A 19,372-nucleotide genomic window follows, 5' to 3' on the forward strand; every position below is an offset into this window, starting at 1 on the left:
TGGTACAAACACTGAGAGCCAGGATGAGATCTCAGCATCACACGATTACAGAAGGACAGAATTCCCTGCGGCCGAGCATTGCTCCAGTCACGGACACAACATACAACATATGAAAGTTACTATATTAAAAGGCAACTTCAAATCTCGATGTCATAGCAGACTTCAGGAGGCCGGGTTTATAACCATCTTTATAACCCCTCGGAGGGGGCTTCCTCCAGCAGTGGAGAATATGAGAACTCCATAGCAGAGATAACACGCTGGCCTGGTGACCCCCTAACACCAACCTAGAGCCCATAACACCTTCCCATCCTCATCAGTGGACTGTTTACTCCTCTCCTCATCAGTGGACTGTTTACTCCTCTCCTCATCTCCTTCTGCTGTTGTTTTGGGGCACACTCCTCCCACCACGTCTGTCTTGTCATTTTGCTCCACTGCCGACACCAGAACAAAACTTTTTTCATTTTACAGGACACTCCACACATGGATGATAGATGGGGGCCACAACAGTACCTTGCTTGTGAGTGGAGTATGGCCACGTATCATGGAAGACATTGACCGGAGCGGGGTCCGCGGGTCGAGGGGAGAGCGGAGGCGGGGTCAGCGGATCAAGCAAGAGCGGAGGCGGGGTCCGTGGATCAAGGTGGAGCGGAGCCGGGGGTCGCGGATCAAGGAGGAGCGGAGAAGGGGGCCACGGATCAAGGAGGAGTGGAGAAGGGAGCCACGGATCAAGGAGGAGCGGAGGAGGCCACGGATCATGGAGGAGCGGAGAAGGGGGCCACGGATCAAGGAGGAGCGGAGAAGGGGGCCACGGATCAAGGAGGAGCGGAGAAGAGGGCCACGGATCAAGGAGGAGCGGAGAAGGGGGCCACGGATCAAGGAGGAGCGGAGAAGAGGGCCACGGATCAAGGAGGAGCGGAGAAGGGGGCCACGGATCAAGGAGGAGCGGAGAAGGGGGCCGCATATCAAGGAGGAGCCGAGAAGGGGGGGTCGCGGATCAAGGAGGAGCGGAGGCGGGGATCCGCGGATCAAGGAGGAGCGGAGGCGGGGATCCGCGGATCAAGGATAAGTACACCTCTGCACATGCTGGCCGCTGCTATGATGATCTCCGGCGCACCACAAGGCTCAGCATTTCACAGCTGGTATCTTTCCTGATCCTTCCATGAACCGCCTGTGGCTGTCAGTAGCGGCTCGTCCGCAGCGCTGCGGGTGAACCTACATTAGCGTAGCGCTGTCGCCAGCGTCACCTGACAGGTTTTAGTTTTTGCGTGTCTCAGCGTGGTGGCAGGAAGGTGACGCAGGTGGTGCGGGGGGCGCCACGTGCTGCAGAGTAGGTACGAGAACCCGCGGAAATAACGGTTTGTATCCCCTCTCCCGCTCTCGGATCATAACCTCCTCTCTTTCTCTGTCACGCTCCCTAACATCTCTCCAGACCCACCTACCTACAGTACCTACAGGAACCTTAAGGCCATTCACACCCAGAACTTTGCTGAGTCCCTACAGTCCTCTCTGTCCCCCATCTCTCTCCTCTCCTGCCCCAACCTGGCTGCCGATCACTACAACACCGCTCTCAAACATGCCCTGGATGAAGCGGTGCCCCCCCCCCCCGCCCCCCAGGACCCGAGCCATCCGATGTAGAACGTGCCAACCCTGTCTCACGCCTCAAACGCGCTTCATCCGGCGGTGCTCTAGAAGTGCTGAACGGCTGTGGAGGAAGTCGCAAACGTCCGCAGACTTCCTCCACTACAAATTCATGCTCAGAACCTAAAACCTCGCCCTCCACCATGCCAAACAAGTCTACTTCACCTCTCTAGTCTCCTCATTATCCCACAACCCTAAACGGCTCTTTGATACTTTTCACTCCCTTCTCGGCCCTAAACCGCAGCCCCCGGTGATGGATCTCAGTGCTGTTGAACTGGCTGCCTACTTCAAAAAGAAAATTGATGACATCCGTCAGGAAATAACTTCCCAACCCCAGACTAGCCCTGACCTTAGTCCTGTCAGCACTGCATCTAGCTCCTGCTCACTGTCTGTACTCAGACCAGCGACAGAGAAAGAAGTCTCCAAATTGCTCTTCTCTGCTCGCCCCACCACCTGCGCTAGCGACCCCCTCCCCTCACACCTCCTCCGATCCCTCTCCCCAGTGGTCATCTCCCATCTCACCACTATATTCAACCTCTCTCTGACCTCTGGCATCTTTCCCTCTTCTTTCAAACACGCCATCATATCCCCATTGCTAAAGAAGCCGACTCTGGACGCGACTGATGCTGCCAACTACCGACCCATCTCAAACCTCCCCTTCATCTCCAAACTACTAGAACGCCTGGTTTACTCCCGCCTTGTAAGCTACCTATCAGAGCACTCTCTCCTAGACTCCCTACAGTCTGGCCAGACCTCAACACTCGACAGAAACTGCCCTTACAAGGGTATCAAACGACCAACTAACAGCCAAATCGAGGGGTGATTACTCCCTACTGATCCTCCTCGACCTCTCTGCAGCATTTGACACTGTCAACCACAAACTCCTCCTCAGTATGCTTCGCTCCATCAGCCTAAAGGACACTGCTCTCTCCTGGTTCTCCTCTTACCTATCTGACCGCTCTTTCAGCGTCTCCTTTGCTGGCTCTACCTCCCCTCCCCTTCCCCTTGCTGTTGGGGTCCCCCAGGGCTCGGTCCTTGGCCCCCTTCTCTTCTCTATCTACACAGCCCCTATTGGACAAACCATTAGGAGATTTGGCCTCCAATACCACCTGTATGCTGATGACACCCAGCTATACCCCTCTGCCCGTGACATCTCTGCACCTTTACTCCAGAACATCACCGACTGTCTGTCCGCTGTCTCTAACACCATGTCCTCTCTCTACCTAAAACTAACCCTCTCTAAAACTGACCTGCTGGTATTTCCACCCTCCACTAACCGACCTCATCCTGACATCTCCATCTCAGTGTGTGGCACCATAACTCCCAGCACACCCACTGCCTTGGGGTCATATTCGACTCCGATCTCTCATTTACTATCCAATCTCTTGCCCGAACATGTCAGCTGCACCTCAAGAACATCGCAAGAATCCGCCCCTTTCTCACCGCAGACACGCTAAAAACGCTCACTGTCGCCCTCATCCACTCCCGGCTCGATTATTACAACTCGTTGCTGATCGGCCTCCCCTGCACCAGACTCTACCCTCTCCAATCCATCCTGAATGCGGCAGCCAGGCCCATCTTCCTGTCCAGCCGCTACTCGGACGCCTCTGCCCTGTGCCAGTCACTGCACTGGCTGCCCGTTAAATACAGAATTCAACTTAAACTCGCCACCTTCATCCACAAAGCCCTCCACAGCGCAGCGCCCCCCTATATCGCCTCCCTCATCCACAGCGCAGCGCCATCCTATATCGCCTCCCTCATCTCAATCCATCAACCAGCCCGGGCTCTTCGCTCTGCTAACGAAACCAGACAGAGCGCCCCTTTAATTCGAACTTCTCATTCCTGCCTCCAAGACTTCTCCAGAGCAGCACCGGTCCTCTGGAACGCACTACCAAAGGCTACCCGAGCAATCCAGGACTCGCAGAACTTCAGGCGTGCTCTAAAAACGCACCTCTTCAGGGAGGCATACCGCATTCCCTAAACAAACCCCCTTGTACTCCGCCTGATAACATGCTCCCTGACCTACTGACTGCAATCCCTGCTAGCCATCATAAACCGCTCCTGCAGTCATACTGTTTCTGCTGTCACATGGCTAAATGTCTGACCATTGTCTATGTGTATAGCATCCCTCACTGTCCACCTCACCATACCGTGCACATCTCCACCTCACCATACCGTGCACATCTCCACCTCACCATACCGTGCACATCTCCACCCCGCCATACCGTGCACATCTCCACCCCGCCATACCGTGCACATCTCCACCCCGCCATACCGTGCACATCTCCACCTCGCGATACCGTGCACATCTCCACCCCGCCATACCGCGCACATCTCCACCCCGCCATACCGTGCACATCTCCACCCCGCCATACCGTGCACATCTCCACCCCGCCATACCGTGCACATCTCCACCCCCCCATACCGTGCACATCTCCACCCCGCCATACCGTGCACATCTCCACCCCCCCATACCGTGCACATCTCCACCCCGCCATACAGCGCACATCTCCACCCCGCCATACCGTGCACATCTCCACCTCACCATACCGTGCACATCTCCACCCCGCCATACCCTGCACATCTCCACCTTCCCATACCGTGCACATCTCCACCCCGCCATACCGTACACATCTCCACCCCCCCATACCGTGCACATCTCCACCCCGCCATACCGTACACATCTCCACCTTCCCATACCGTGCACATCTCCACCCCGCCATACCGTGCACATCTCCACCCCGCCATACCGTGCACATCTCCACCTCACCATACCGTGCACATCTCCACCCCGCCATACCGGGCCCATCTCCACCCCGCCATACCGTACACATCTCCACCTCACCATACCGTGCACATCTCCACCTTCCCATACCGTGCACATCTCCACCCCGCCATACCGTACACATCTCCACCTCACCATACCGTGCACATCTCCACCCCGCCATACCGTACACATCTCCACCTTCCCATACCGTGCACATCTCCACCCCGCCATACCGTGCACATCTCCACCCCGCCATACCGTACACATCTCCACCTTCCCATACCGTGCACATCTCCACCCCGCCATACCGTACACATCTCCACCTCACCATACCGTGCACATCTCCACCCCGCCATACCGTACACATCTCCACCTTCCCATACCGTGCACATCTCCACCCCGCCATACCGTACACATCTCCATCCCCCATACTGTGCACATCTCCACCCCGCCATACCGTGCACATCTCCACCCCGCCATACCGTACACATCTCCACCCCCCCATACCGTGCACATCTCCACCCCGCCATACCGTACACATCTCCACCTTCCCATACCGTGCACATCTCCACCCCGCCATACCGTACACATCTCCACCCCCCCATACCGTGCACATCTCCACCCCGCCATACCGTGCACATCTCCACCTCGCCATACCGTGCACATCTCCACCCCCCCATACCGTGCACATCTCCACCTCGCCATACCGTGCACATCTTCACCTCGCCATACCGTGCACATCTCCACCCCCCCATACCGTGCACATCTCCACCCCACCATACCGTGCACATCTCCACCCCGCCATACCGTGCACATCTCCAGCCCTTTACCTTCTGTATCACCCCATTACTTGTAGTATGTAAGCTCGTTGGAGCAGGACCCTCACCCCTATTGTCTCCATCAGCTGATTACTATGTAGCCGTGGTTCTGTAATGTTTGTACTTTTGTCTTTCTGTATCCCCCTGTCTATGTAAGCGCTGCGGAATATGTTGGCGCTATACAAATAAGGATTATTATTATATCAGAGAAATGGTACAAACACTGAGAGCCAGGATGAGATCTCAGCATCACACGATTACAGAAGGACAGAATTCCCTGCGGCCGAGCATTGCTCCAGTCACGGACACAACATACAACATATGAAAGTTACTATATTAAAAGGCAACTTCAAATCTCGATGTCATAGCAGACTTCAGGAGGCCGGGTTTATAACCATCTTTATAACCCCTCGGAGGGGGCTTCCTCCAGCAGTGGAGAATATGAGAACTCCATAGCAGAGATAACACGCTGGCCTGGTGACCCCCTAACACCAACCTAGAGCCCATAAACCTTCCCATCCTCATCAGCGGACTGTTTACTCCTCTCCTCATCAGTGGACTGTTTACTCCTCTCCTCATCAGTGGACTATTTACTCCTCTCCTCATCAGTGGACTGTTTACTCCTCTCCTCATCAGTGGACTGTTTACTCCTCTCCTCATCAGTGGACTGTTTACTCCTCTCCTCATCAGTGGACTGTTTACTCCTCTCCTCATCAGTGGACTGTTTACTCCTCTCCTCATCAGTGGACTGTTTACTCCTCTCCTCATCAGTGGACTGTTTACTCCTCTCCTCATCAGTGGACTGTTTACTCCTCTCCTCATCAGCGGACTGTTTACTCCTCATCTGGTTCTGCTGTTGTTTCGGTGCACACTCCTCCCACCACGTCTGTCTTGTCATTTTGCTCCACTGCCGACACCAGAACAAAACTTTTGTCATTTTGCAGGACACTCCACACATGGATGATAGATGGGGGCCACAACAGTACCTTGCTTGTGAGTGGAGTATGGCCACGTATCATGGAAGACATTGACCGGAGTGGGGTCCACAGATCGAGGGGCGGCGGGGTCAGCGGATCGAGGGGCGAACAGAGGCGGGGTCCACGAATCGAGCAGAGGCGGGGTCAGCGGATCGAGCAGAGGCGGGGTCAGCGGATCGAGGGGAGCGGGGTCAGCGGATCGAGGGGAGAGCGGAGGCGGTGTCCATGGGTCGAGGGCCGAGCGGAGGCAGGGTCCTGATCCGTCCATGATCCGCCTGTGGCTGTCAGTAGCGGCTCGTCCGCAGCGCTGCGGGTGAACCTACATTAGCGTAGCGCTGTCGCCGGTGTCACCTGACAGGTTTTAGTTTTTGCGTATCTCAGCGTGCCGGCAGGAAGGTGACGCAGGTGGTGCGGGGGGCGCCGCGTGCTGCAGAGTAGGTACGAGAACCGCGGAAATAACGGTTTGTATTCTCTGCATTACACGCTGCGCAAATCACGTGACCCGGCCGCGTCCTGCTGACATTACAGAGAAAACAACGGGAAACTGCAGAACTTAACAAACATAGAAGAGCGGCGGCGGCCGTGACTACAGGAGCAATGGAGGAGCTGCTGGCTGATAACAGAGAGAACCAGACAGCTCACTGAGGGAAAGCGGAGGAAACCACGGGACAGAGAAGCAGACGTCAGCCGTGGAGACAAGTAGTGACTGAAGGACCTGTGTGATGTCACCGTCACATGACCGGTCACATGAGGGGGAGGAGCTCAGCAGTGCCGAGTGTGATAGGTTGTGGCTGAGGTCCTGGGAGGATGGTTTACTGGTGACGTCATGACAGGTCCTTCAACCATCGCCGCCAAAGAATTTGTCACCTGAGTATGACGTCACGCCAGGTCCTTCAGCTCGCTCGGTCTCTCTGTTATCAGTCAGCGGGTGGGTTCCGGTAAGATGGGAGGATGTCTGAGCGGTTGTCTCCGGTAGTTCCTTCATAGACCGGCTGGTGGCAGCACTGCGGCTCCTCTGCTGCCACAACCGCACCTACAGCTGTTATCAGGCTCGTTCACACAGCCGCGACATCCGTGCAGAAACCGCCGTTATTACGCTGGTTTATTCATGGCGGCGGACTTCTTACGCGACTTCTAGTCAGGAGTGATACTCCGCAGCAGGAGGTGTTGTGGCCCCAACCGTAGAGACGCCGCAGCAGCAGGTGCCGTATTAATGGCGGACTCTCCAGTTGTCGGCACGTAAAGTCGCTGCGTATTTACACACAAAACCCCGCAGAAGGCCGATAACTGCCCGGTTACCGAGGCCCGAGGGTGAGACGAGCCGCGGAGGTTTCTGCGTAGATTTATGCGTGGTTTCCTACGCCGACTCGGCTGTCTTCAGTGGGGCAGATTGCTGGAGCCGGTGCTGGAGATGTGGGGTGTGAGCTGCGGTGCAGGCGGGAGGGGAGCTGCGGCGCAGGCGGGAGGGGAGCTGCGGCGCAGGCGGGAGGGGAGCTGCGGCGCAGGAGGGAGGGGAGCTGCGGCGCAGGCGGGAGGGGAGCTGCGGCGCAGGCGGGGGGAGCTGCGGCGCTGGCGGGAGGGGAGCTGCGGCGCTGGCGGGAGGAGAGCTGCGGGAGGGGAGCTGCGGCGCTGGCGGGAGGGGAGCTGCGGCGCTGGCGAGAGGGGAGCTTCGGCGCTGGCGAGAGGGGAACTGCGCAGCGTCCTCCAGGCTCCTCCTCCATGTCTGACATCACACGCGGGGGCAGACTCGCCGACTACCACTTAGTTGGATCGGGGAAGGACACTTGCGGCCGCCGGTGATGACGACGCAGCGGGTCTGTCGTGGATGCAGCCCCATCAGTGGGTGACTTCTCATGCTGATTTTCCGCCGCGCTTCCACTTGCGCTCTCTTCATCCGTGGGAGGAAGTTACGTTACTTCCGGCTTCTGCACGTTGCCAGGACGGCATCTGCTGGTGGAGCTGCATGGGAGCCGCCGGGTTACAGGCAGATGCCTTGTGGGAAACTCCCCCGCAGAATCCCCCAAAGTGAACGGGCCCTAAAATGGAAGTTCTCACCGGATGCAGCAGGTTTCCCACCACAGATGTAACATAAAGGGGTATTCCCACCCAGGGCGTATCCACAGGATATACTGTATATGTCTGATAGATGGGGACCACCACTGGAACCGGCACCCCTATATAGAACTGGGGTTCCCTGACCATCCTGGGGAAGCGTCCGCTGCATCCAGACTACGAATGAATGGAGAGGTGACCACACATGTCCACGGCTCTCCAGTCACTTTTATAGGAACAGCAGAGCCCCTCAGACGAGAGACTCCATCTATCAGCTATGTTTGGGGCATCCTGTGGGACCCCCATCTATCAGCCACGTGCGGGGCATCCTGTGGGACCCCCCCATCTGTCAGCCACGTGCGGGGCATCCTGTGGGACCCCCCCATCTGTCAGCCACGTGCGGGGCATCCTGTGGGACCCCCCCATCTGTCAGCCACGTGCGGGGCATCCTGTGGGACCCCCCCATCTATCAGCCATGTGTGGGGCGTCCTGTGAGACCCCCATCTGTCAGCCACGTGTGGGGCGTCCTGTGAGATCCCCATCTATCAGCCATGTGTGGGGCGTCCTGTGAGACCCCCATCTGTCAGCCCTGTGTGGAGCATCCTGTGGATGGGAATCCTCCTCTAATCCATGAAGTGATGGAGAACCTGCGTCTCTCAGCGCTCTATAAGTGACTTCTGTATGTCCCCTATGATGTCCCCTGTATGATTACAGCCGCTCCTCTCCTCATAAAGGTTCCTGCAGGACGAGATCCTCCACATCAGCCAGTTTTCTCCTGAATGACCACCAAGGATGGACAAGGAGCGGAATGAGATTACCGAGATCCTACTAAACGCCGCCTTGGAGATCATCTACCTGCTGACCGGAGAGGTGAGCGGCTCTAGATCTCTATCTCTAAGTAAACATAGAAGATAACGGCAGGAGGAGAGCACATGGTCCATCTAGTCTGATATCTATATAGAGACATAGAAGATGATGGCCGGAGGAGAGCACATGGCCCATCTAGTCTGATATCTATATAGAGACATAGAAGATGATGGCAGGAGGAGAGCACATGGTCCATCTAGTCTGATATCTATATAGAGACATAGAAGATGATGGCAGGAGGAGAGCACATGGTCCATCTAGTCTGATATCTATATAGAGAGACATAGAAGATGATGGTAGGAGGAGAGCACATGGTCCATCTCGTCTGATATCTATATAGAGACATAGAAGATGATGGCAGGAGGAGAGCACATGGTCCATCTAGTCTGATATCTGTATAGAGACATAGAAGATGACGGCAGGAGGAGAACACATGGTCCATCTAGTCTGATATCTACTCTATATAGAGACATAGAAGATGGCAGGAGGAGAGCACATGGTCCATCTAGTCTGATATCTATATAGAGACATAGATGATGATGGCAGGAGGAGAGCACATGGTCCATATAGTCTGATATCTATATAGAGACATAGATGATGATGGCAGGGGGAGAGCACATGGTCCATCTAGTCTGATATCTATATAGAGACATAGAAGATGATGGCAGGAGGAGAGCACATGGTCCATCTAGTCTAATATCTATATAGAGACATAGAAGATGATGGTAGGAGGAGAGCACATGGTCCATCTAGTCTGATATCTATATAGAGACATAGAAGATAACGGCAGGAGGAGAGCACATGGTCCATCTAATCTGATATCTATATAGAGACATAGAAGATGATGGCAGGAGGAGAGCACATGGTCCATCTAGTCTGATATCTATATAGAGACATAGAAGATGACGGCAGGAGGAGAGCACATGGTCCATCTAGTCTGATATCTATATAGAGACATAGAAGATGATGGTAGGAGGAGAGCACATGGTCCATCTAGTCTGATATCTATATAGAGACATAGAAGATGGTGGCAGGAGGAGATCACATGGTCCATCTAGTCTGATATCTATATAGAGACATAGAAGATGACGGTAGGAGGAGAGCACATGGTCCATCTAGTCTGATATCTATATAGAGACAGAGAAGATGATGGTAGGAGGAGAGCACATGGTCCATCTAGTCTGATATCTATATAGAGACATAGAAGATGATGGTAGGAGGAGAGCACATGGCCCATCTAGTCTGATATCTATATAGAGACATAGAAGATGACGGCAGGAGGAGAGCACATGGTCCATCTAGTCTGATATCTATATAGAGACATAGAAGATGATGGCAGGAGGAGAGCACATGGTCCATCTAGTCTGATATCTATATAGAGACATAGAAGATGATGGCAGGAGGAGAGCACATGGTCCATCTAGTCTGATATCTATATAGAGAGACATAGAAGATGATGGTAGGAGGAGAGCACATGGTCCATCTCGTCTGATATCTATATAGAGACATAGAAGATGATGGCAGGAGGAGAGCACATGGTCCATCTAGTCTGATATCTGTATAGAGACATAGAAGATGACGGCAGGAGGAGAACACATGGTCCATCTAGTCTGATATCTACTCTATATAGAGACATAGAAGATGGCAGGAGGAGAGCACATGGTCCATCTAGTCTGATATCTATATAGAGACATAGATGATGATGGCAGGAGGAGAGCACATGGTCCATATAGTCTGATATCTATATAGAGACATAAATGATGATGGCAGGGGGAGAGCACATGGTCCATCTAGTCTAATAGCTTATATAGAGACATAGAAGATGATTGCAGGGGGAGAGCACATGGTCCATCTAGTCTGATATCTATATGGAGACATAGGAGATGATGGCAGGAGGAGAGCACATGGTCCATCTAGTCTGATATCTATATGGAGACATAGAAGATGACAGCAGGAGGAGAGCACATGGTCCATCTAGTCTGATATCTATATAGAGACATAGAAGATGATGGCAGGAGGAGAGCACATGGTCCATCTAGTCTAATATCTATATAGAGACATAGAAGATGATGGTAGGAGGAGAGCACATGGTCCATCTAGTCTGATATCTATATAGAGACATAGAAGATAACGGCAGGAGGAGAGCACATGGTCCATCTAATCTGATATCTATATAGAGACATAGAAGATGATGGCAGGAGGAGAGCACATGGTCCATCTAGTCTGATATCTATATAGAGACATAGAAGATGACGGCAGGAGGAGAGCACATGGTCCATCTAGTCTGATATCTATATAGAGACATAGAAGATGATGGTAGGAGGAGAGCACATGGTCCATCTAGTCTGATATCTATATAGAGACATAGAAGATGATGGCAGGAGGAGAGCACATGGTCCATCTAGTCTGATATCTATATAGAGACATAGAAGATGGTGGCAGGAGGAGATCACATGGTCCATCTAGTCTGATATCTATATAGAGACATAGAAGATGACGGCAGAAGGAGAGCACATGGTCCATCTAGTCTGATATCTATATAGAGACATAGAAGATGATGGTAGGAGGAGAGCACATGGTCCATCTAGTCTGATATCTATATAGAGACATAGAAGATGACGGCAGGAGGAGAGCACATGGTCCATCTAGTCTGATATCTATATAGAGACATAGAAGATGATGGTAGGAGGAGAGCACATGGTCCATCAAGTCTGATATCTATATAGAGACATAGAAGATGGTGGCAGGAGGAGAGCACATGGTCCATCTAGTCTGATATCTATATAGAGACATAGAAGATGACGGCAGGAGGAGAGCACATGGTCCATCTAGTCTGATATCTATATAGAGACATAGAAGATGACGGCAGGAGGAGAGCACATGGTCCATCTCGTCTGATATCTATATAGAGACATAGAAGATGACGGCAGGTGGAGAGCACATGGACCATCTAGTCTGATATCTATATAGAGACATAGAAGATGATGGCAGGAGGAGAGCACATGGTCCATCTAGTCTGATATCTATATAGAGATATAGATGATGATGGCAGGAGGAGAGCACATGGTCCATCTAGTCTGATATCTATATAGAGACATAGAAGATGATGGCAGGAGGAGAGCACATGGTCCATCTAGTCTGATATCTATATAGAGACATAGAAGATGATGGCAGGAGGAGAGCACATGGTCCATCTAGTCTGATATCTATATAAACACACAGAAGATGATGGCAGGAGGAGAGCACATGGTCCATCTAGTCTGATATCTATATAGAGACATAGAAGATGATGGTAGGAGGAGAGCACATGGTCCATCTAGTCTGATATCTATATAGAGACATAGATGATGATGGCAGGAGGAGATCACATGGTCCATCTAGTCTGATATCTATATAGAGACATAGAAGATGACGGCAGGAGGAGAGCACATGGTCCATCTAGTCTGATATCTATATAGAGACAGAGAAGATGATGGTAGGAGGAGAGCACATGGTCCATCTAGTCTGATATCTATATAGAGACATAGAAGATGATGGTAGGAGGAGAGCACATGGCCCATCTAGTCTGATATCTATATAGAGACATAGAAGATGACGGCAGGAGGAGAGCACATGGTCCATCTAGTCTGATATCTATATAGAGAAATAGAAGATGATGGCAGGAGGAGAGCACATGGTCCATCTAGTCTGATATCTATATAGAGACATAGAAGATGATGGCAGGAGGAGAGCACATGGTCCATCTCGTCTGATATCTATATAGAGACATAGAAGATGATGGCGGGGGGAGAGTACATGGTCCATCTAGTCTGATATTTATATAGAGACATAGAAGATAACGGCAGGAGGAGAGCACATGGTCCATCTAGTCTGATATCTATATAGAGACATAGAAGATGATGGCAGGAGGAGAGCACATGGTCCATCTAGTCTGATATCTATATAGAGACATAGAAGATGATGGCAGGAGGAGAGCACATGGTCCATCTAGTCTGATATCTATATAGAGACATAGAAGATAATGGCAGGAGGAGAGCACATGGTCCATCTAGTCTGATGTGTATAGAGACATAGAAGATGATGGCAGGAGGAGAGCACATGATCCATCTAGTCTGATATCTATATAGAGACATAGAAGATGATGGCAGGAGGAGAGCACATGGTCCATCTAGTCTGATATCTATATAGAGACATAGAAGATGATGGTAGGAGGAGAGCACATGGTCCATCTAGTCTGATATCTATATAGAGACATAGAAGATGACGGCAGGAGGAAAGCACATGGTCCATCTAGTCTGATATCTATATAGAGACATAGAAGATGACAGCAGGAGGAGAGCACATGGCCCATCTAGTCTGATATCTATATAGAGACATAGAAGATGATGGCAGGAGGAGAGCACATGGTCCATCTAGTCTGATATCTATATAGAGACATAGAAGAGGACGGCAGGAGGAGAGCACATGGTCCATCTAGTCTGATATCTATATAAAGACATAGAAGATGATGGTAGGAGGAGAGCTCATGGTCCATCTAGTCTCATATCTATATAGAGACATAGAAGATGGTGGCAGGAGGAGAGCACATGGTCCATCTAGTCTGATATCTATATAGAGACATAGAAGATGACGGCAGGAGGAGAGCACATGGTCCATCTAGTCTGATATCTATATAGAGACATAGAAGAGGACGGCAGGAGGAGAGCACATGGTCCATCTCGTCTGATATCTATATAGAGACATAGAAGATGACGGCAGGAGGAGAGCACATGGTCCATCTAGTCTGATATCTATATAGAGACATAGAAGATGACGGTAGGAGGAGAGCACATGGTCCATCTAGTCTGATATCTATATAGAGACATAGAAGATGATGGTAGGAGGAGAGCACATGGTCCATCTAGTCTGATATCTATATAGAGACATAGAAGATGGTGGCAGGAGGAGAGCACATGGTCCATCTAGTCTGATATCTATATAGAGACATAGAAGATGACGGCAGGAGGAGAGCACATGGTCCATCTAGTCTGATATCTATATAGAGACATAGAAGATGACGGCAGGAGGAGAGCACATGGTCCATCTCGTCTGATATCTATATAGAGACATAGAAGATGACGGCAGGTGGAGAGCACATGGACCATCTAGTCTGATATCTATATAGAGACATAGAAGATGATGGCAGGAGGAGAGCACATGGTCCATCTAGTCTGATATCTATATAGAGATATAGATGATGATGGCAGGAGGAGAGCACATGGTCCATCTAGTCTGATATCTATATAGAGACATAGAAGATGATGGCAGGAGGAGAGCACATGGTCCATCTAGTCTGATATCTATATAGAGACATAGAAGATGATGGCAGGAGGAGAGCACATGGTCCATCTAGTCTGATATATATATAGAGACATAGAAGATGATGGCAGGAGGAGAGCACATGGTCCATCTAGTCTGATATCTATATAGAGACATAGAAGATGATGGCAGGGGGAGAGCACATGGTTCATCATTAGTTTGATGTGATTGGTGGTAGTAGGATTACGTGATCCTCAACCAGAGTTGGGCATGAGTGTTCTTTCGAGGCATTAGTATTCTGTATTGTAACTAAATAGATAAAATAACAGCAGCTTAAACTGGATCCAACGAAGTCCACAATGTTTTAAATGCTCGACCTTTCCGACTAGCCTTTATATAGTACGCTAGTGATTAGGTGCTGATCCGTACACTGGTAATGTGGGAGTTAGCATAGAGTACTGGTTATGTTGCGGTTAGGTGTGCGGTAATAAGCTCAGAGGCCGTGACTGATCACATGATAGTGACATCACAGGTCCTGTAAGCACACGGCTGCGGTCCGGCTCACACTGTAAGGATATTGTTACAGTCCTACTAGATAAATTTACATGGTGAAACACAGAAAATGAAATATCTTCAAAATGAGAGAGAATAAAAAATTTTCCTGTTCCTATTTGTGTTCAGCCACCAAGGTACTACAGGTTAGGACATTTTTACGTCATTAACAATTTCAGTGTTGACCAGTGATCAGACTTGTAGTAGGGAAGGGAGTTTTTCCCTTAAGTGTCTCTCCATCCACAGGATTACACCGCAGTGAAGACATCCGGGGACTCTGTGACTCCCATCATCCATCTCCAGGAGTCAGGAGGATGGAGCCGGACCCCGGGCCCCATCACAGAGCCTCCCCCGCACCTCCTGACCAATAAGGAGAAGATCCTAGAGCTCACCAAGAAGATGACGGAGCTGCTGACCGGAGAGGTGACGCTGCGGGGAATGTGGGGGACATTATACAGTAACAGGGGGGTCTGGGTGATGACTGTATGTTGTGTTGTCAGGTTCCTATAAGGTGTCAGGATGTCACCGTCTATTTCTCCATGGAGGAGTGGGAGTATATAGGAGGACACCGGGATCTGTACAAGGACGCCATGATGGACGACCACCGGCCACTGACATCAGCAGGTAAGAAGAGACTGATATATTTGTAAGCAGTCTTGTTGCCCCTTACTGTAGGTTCATTCTAGCACTGGCAGCCATGTTGAAGCTTTAATACCATCATGTACGATGTATATAGATGTGCCTGCAATGACATGTAATATAGGAGCCCCCTGATTTCAGGCTCCATTCACATCACATCAAAGCCCTATGGCTGCCATGTAGGCCGTACATTCCCATTGAGCTCCGTTTACATGACGGATGCTAAACGTGTTTCCTATTGGCATCTGTTGTGCTGGTAGAGTAGACGACCCCATACTATGCAGAGGTGTCCCCCCAATAAAGTATGCTATGGCCTGTATGCTTCTCAGCATGGAAGCCAATGGGCGATGTATGTGACTAAGAATGTAGAGCGCCATCAGCGGAGATCAGAGCTTCTACATGGGCAAACCCTCCTGACATTCCTCCGATGAAGGATCAACGTGGTATGAACAAATCCTTCTATTCATAGCGAGACTCCAACATATCGGCCTCCAGTAGTTCTTCCCTTCGTGTCTCGGAGTCTCCTGTCGCTCTGGAAGCAGCAGCTGGTTATACATGACTGTAGGAGATGGTTGGATCACCGTGTGCTTCACCCCGGACGTGCGATGCTAGCAATAGATATACGGACAAAGTGTTCTAGCTGTGAAGCCTCAGTGCCAATGTGCCAGGGGGCCCTTTTTAAACCCAATATTCGGGGATTTTATGTTTTGCTTCAACATTAATGTACAATAAAAAACTAGATACAAAGTATTGTCCTTCTGTGAGCAGTCGGATGTAAAGGGCCTCTCCTCATTTCTCCATCCCTGCCCCCGCAGAGCCCCCAGAATAGAAGTTTTACTAACTGGGTCTTATTTAAAAAAAAGAAGAAAAACACACAGCAGCACCAGACAGTCCCTGAATACGAGATATCACAAATTATTGCAAGAACTCGTGGTCTGATGAAAGAAGTGCTGCTTACTGCTGTAATAAAGCGGTAAATGACTGATGAGCATTAATGAATGTCCACAGCGGGACTCCTCTGTTCCCCAAGCACATCAACGAGCATTTAGTGTCCATGACCCTGTTAGGTGACTGCTTGTCATTCCTTGCACCATGTTTGCTAGATACTAACTACTACATACCGGGGACACCCCACAGGACGGTCTGTCCTTGAAACGCTCTCACTTCGTCATCTACATGTAACACTTTGGTCCTCATCATGGTTTCTTAGATCCTTACATGTCTCCATTTTTCCAATTTCCAACATCAAGTTCAAGAACTGCCTGGTCACCTGCTCTAAATATACCACCCTCGAGGGGCGCTATTGTCACCAGATGATCAGTGTTTTTCACGTCACCTGTCAGTGATATTAGTTAATAAGTGAGATGGAATAATACCTCCACAGCGCCACCTATTGGAAGGCTGCATTCTTTGAAGTCAAAGTTAGACTCTTTATACAAGCCTTGTAGCAATGACCAGGAATTGAAAGCAAAGCTCGACTCCATGTACAGACAGCTGTTTCAGGGTATTTGCTCTTCCTCAGTGTGCAGCAGGGTTTTGGCTTTGCTAGGGAGAATCCTGGGACAGGGGTCAGGAACGCTATCTTTACTCATTAGGGAGAGCACCTAGTCGGTGAGTGAGGAGACTCAAAAGGCCATTCATGCTCCTCTCTGTAATATGCAAATAAGGGAGATGGAATAATACCTCCACAGCGCCACCTATTGGAAGGCAGTATTCCTTGAAGTTAAAGTTAAATTCTTTATACAAGCCTTGTAACAATGCTCCCGAATTGTAAGCAAAACCAGACTCCATGTACAGACAGCTGTTTCAGGGCATTAGTGTTATGGTTGATCTTGGTATAAAGTCAAGAGGATATTGTAGGTCATCTCTATACTCTGCTCTAACACTGCCAACTTTGTTCGTGTCCGTGGGTCACATGTACAATTAAATTCTTGTTAAGTACGTGAAGGGCGCAACTACAATGCTTTGCATGTGCGTCACCAACATGTGTAATATGACACGATAGTGTCCATAATGGACCAACATAATCATGTAACACAAAACATATTACAGTGTCCATAATGCACCAATAGTGGAACAGGATCACTATCCCTAAAATACCTGGCCTGGTGGACCCTGCCTAATAGCAGGACGATCATCCTTGTAAGCACAGCCCCACAAGCCCAGTCCGTCCCTAGATTGACTATAGAGAAGGATAACTAGTGGATGGTAAGCTATCAGAGCTAGGCATAAGTACGTAGCAGGCAGAAGTCCACAGCCACAAACCAGGCATAATTCAGGCATGCAACCACCTTACAGACGGATTGGGGAATAAGACGTCACCCATCTGACGGAGTGGGGGAACCCACAGGATTGCCTCCAGCTCCTGACAGCAAACAATGGGGGAGCAAACCAAACATGACTCAAACAACAGACGAAGCTCCAACCAGCATGTATGGAGACAGCAACAACCACACAGACGGATAGGGGACGAAGGCGTTAAGCATCACCCACAAATGTATGCTCCACACAATATGCCTACACACAGGAAAGGAAAATGACCCATGCCCAAGTCAGGGCTGGAACATATACTCTTACATAATGGCTGATTGGCCGGCCAGGAGCAACGCCTCAGCCAATCAGACTACACCACAGGAGCAGAAGAGATGCATATTGAGGTATTTCCAACATTTCATCTTCAAGAGGTCTTTTGCCGTGATGAGAAACCCTAAGGGGCTATTGACAAATGACACCGAAGGGACCCTCTTCAGTGACATGATTGCGGTTGGCAACCTACAACGATACTATGTGTGTCTCCACAGATGGAGCCAGTAGGAGAAATCCCCCGGAGAGACGACCCCGTCTGTATCCACAGGACTGTCCAGAGGAAGACCCCGATGTCCCGGAGAGCCAGCAGGTAGATGGCAGTAAAGTCTCACCAGAATATCAAAGTTCATTTCACATTTTTTCTTGTCTGTTTAGGGTGAAAATCAGATAAATATTAAGGTTGAAGTTAAAGATGAAGCAGAAGACCCAATAGGTGCTGATGAGCAGTGTAAGGATGGGAGGGGGGCTTTCATTGAGGGTCACCTAGGTGCTCTCATTATCACATGCAATCTTCTATCACTGTGTTTCCTACAGATGGACTCCTAGAAAGAAATCCCCTGGAAGGACGTCTCTGTCTGTATTTACAGGACTGTCCAGAGGAAGACTCCGATGTCCCAGAGAACCAGCAAGTAGGTAGTGAGGAACCCCGTAGTAACTCTATATAGGGGGTCCTGCAGTCATAGATTTTTTTTGACCTCTGCTGCTTATTGTTAGATTTTCGTCCTTTATCTGTATTTTACTTATTAAAATGAGGGGGAAGATCTGACTGATATTAAAGTGGAGGAAGAAGAGCGGATGATGGCCGATCACCTGTATAAGAGTGAAGCGGAGGAAGAAGAGCGAATAGGCGAGCACCTGTATAAGAGTGAAGCGGAGGAAGAAGAGCGGATGATGGCCGATCACCTGTATAAGAGTGAAGCGGAGGAAGAAGAGCGGATGATGGGCGATCACCTGTATAAGAGTGAAGCGGAGGAAGAAGAGCGAATAGGTGATCACCTGTATAAGAGTGAAGTGGAGGAAGAAGAGTGGATGATAGGTGATCACCCGTCTAAGCATGAAGTGGAGGAGCAGAATCCAGTAGATGTTACCGCAGGTATGTAATAATGAATTTGGTGTAATGTTATCTCTTCCTCTTCTCTACCTCTAAGTTGGCTTACTTCAGTACCTTATAGGTCATC

General features: G+C 50.3%; 3 protein-coding genes across 6 annotated transcripts in view; 2 read left to right on the plus strand and 1 right to left on the minus strand.

Annotated features, from left to right (window-relative positions):
• LOC136628679 (uncharacterized) overlaps nucleotides 1-19,372 on the minus strand; it is a 256,103-nt gene that overhangs the window by 177,830 nt on the left and 58,901 nt on the right. The gene's annotated exons all lie outside the window — the stretch shown is intronic.
• The window catches only part of LOC136627277 (oocyte zinc finger protein XlCOF22-like), a 105,846-nt gene that overhangs the window by 66,065 nt on the left and 20,409 nt on the right, over nucleotides 1-19,372 (plus strand). The window contains exons 1-8 of one of the 4 annotated variants that reach the window (XM_066602252.1): nucleotides 7,076-7,138; nucleotides 8,987-9,122; nucleotides 15,216-15,392; nucleotides 15,470-15,593; nucleotides 18,410-18,504; nucleotides 18,570-18,642; nucleotides 18,729-18,823; nucleotides 18,948-19,287. In XM_066602252.1, the coding sequence (XP_066458349.1) occupies nucleotides 9,045-9,122; nucleotides 15,216-15,392; nucleotides 15,470-15,593; nucleotides 18,410-18,504; nucleotides 18,570-18,642; nucleotides 18,729-18,823; nucleotides 18,948-19,287 (982 nt within the window). In that variant the 5' untranslated portion in view covers nucleotides 7,076-7,138; nucleotides 8,987-9,044. Of the gene's footprint in view, nucleotides 1-7,075; nucleotides 7,139-7,168; nucleotides 7,403-8,986; nucleotides 9,123-15,215; nucleotides 15,393-15,469; nucleotides 15,594-18,409; nucleotides 18,505-18,569; nucleotides 18,643-18,728; nucleotides 18,824-18,947; nucleotides 19,288-19,372 lie in introns of those variants that run through there. The other 3 variants (XM_066602253.1, XM_066602254.1, XM_066602255.1) reach the window with 3 other exon arrangements.
• Nucleotides 7,084-19,372, plus strand: part of LOC136627280 (oocyte zinc finger protein XlCOF22-like) — a 357,854-nt gene continuing 345,565 nt past the window's right edge. The window contains exon 1 of the mRNA XM_066602262.1: nucleotides 7,084-7,138. The gene's annotated coding sequence lies outside the window, so the exon portion shown is untranslated. The remainder of the gene's footprint in view (nucleotides 7,139-19,372) is intronic.

Source organism: Eleutherodactylus coqui, chromosome 5 (genome assembly GCF_035609145.1).
Source record: "Eleutherodactylus coqui strain aEleCoq1 chromosome 5, aEleCoq1.hap1, whole genome shotgun sequence".
NCBI lineage: Eukaryota > Metazoa > Chordata > Amphibia > Anura > Eleutherodactylidae > Eleutherodactylus > Eleutherodactylus coqui.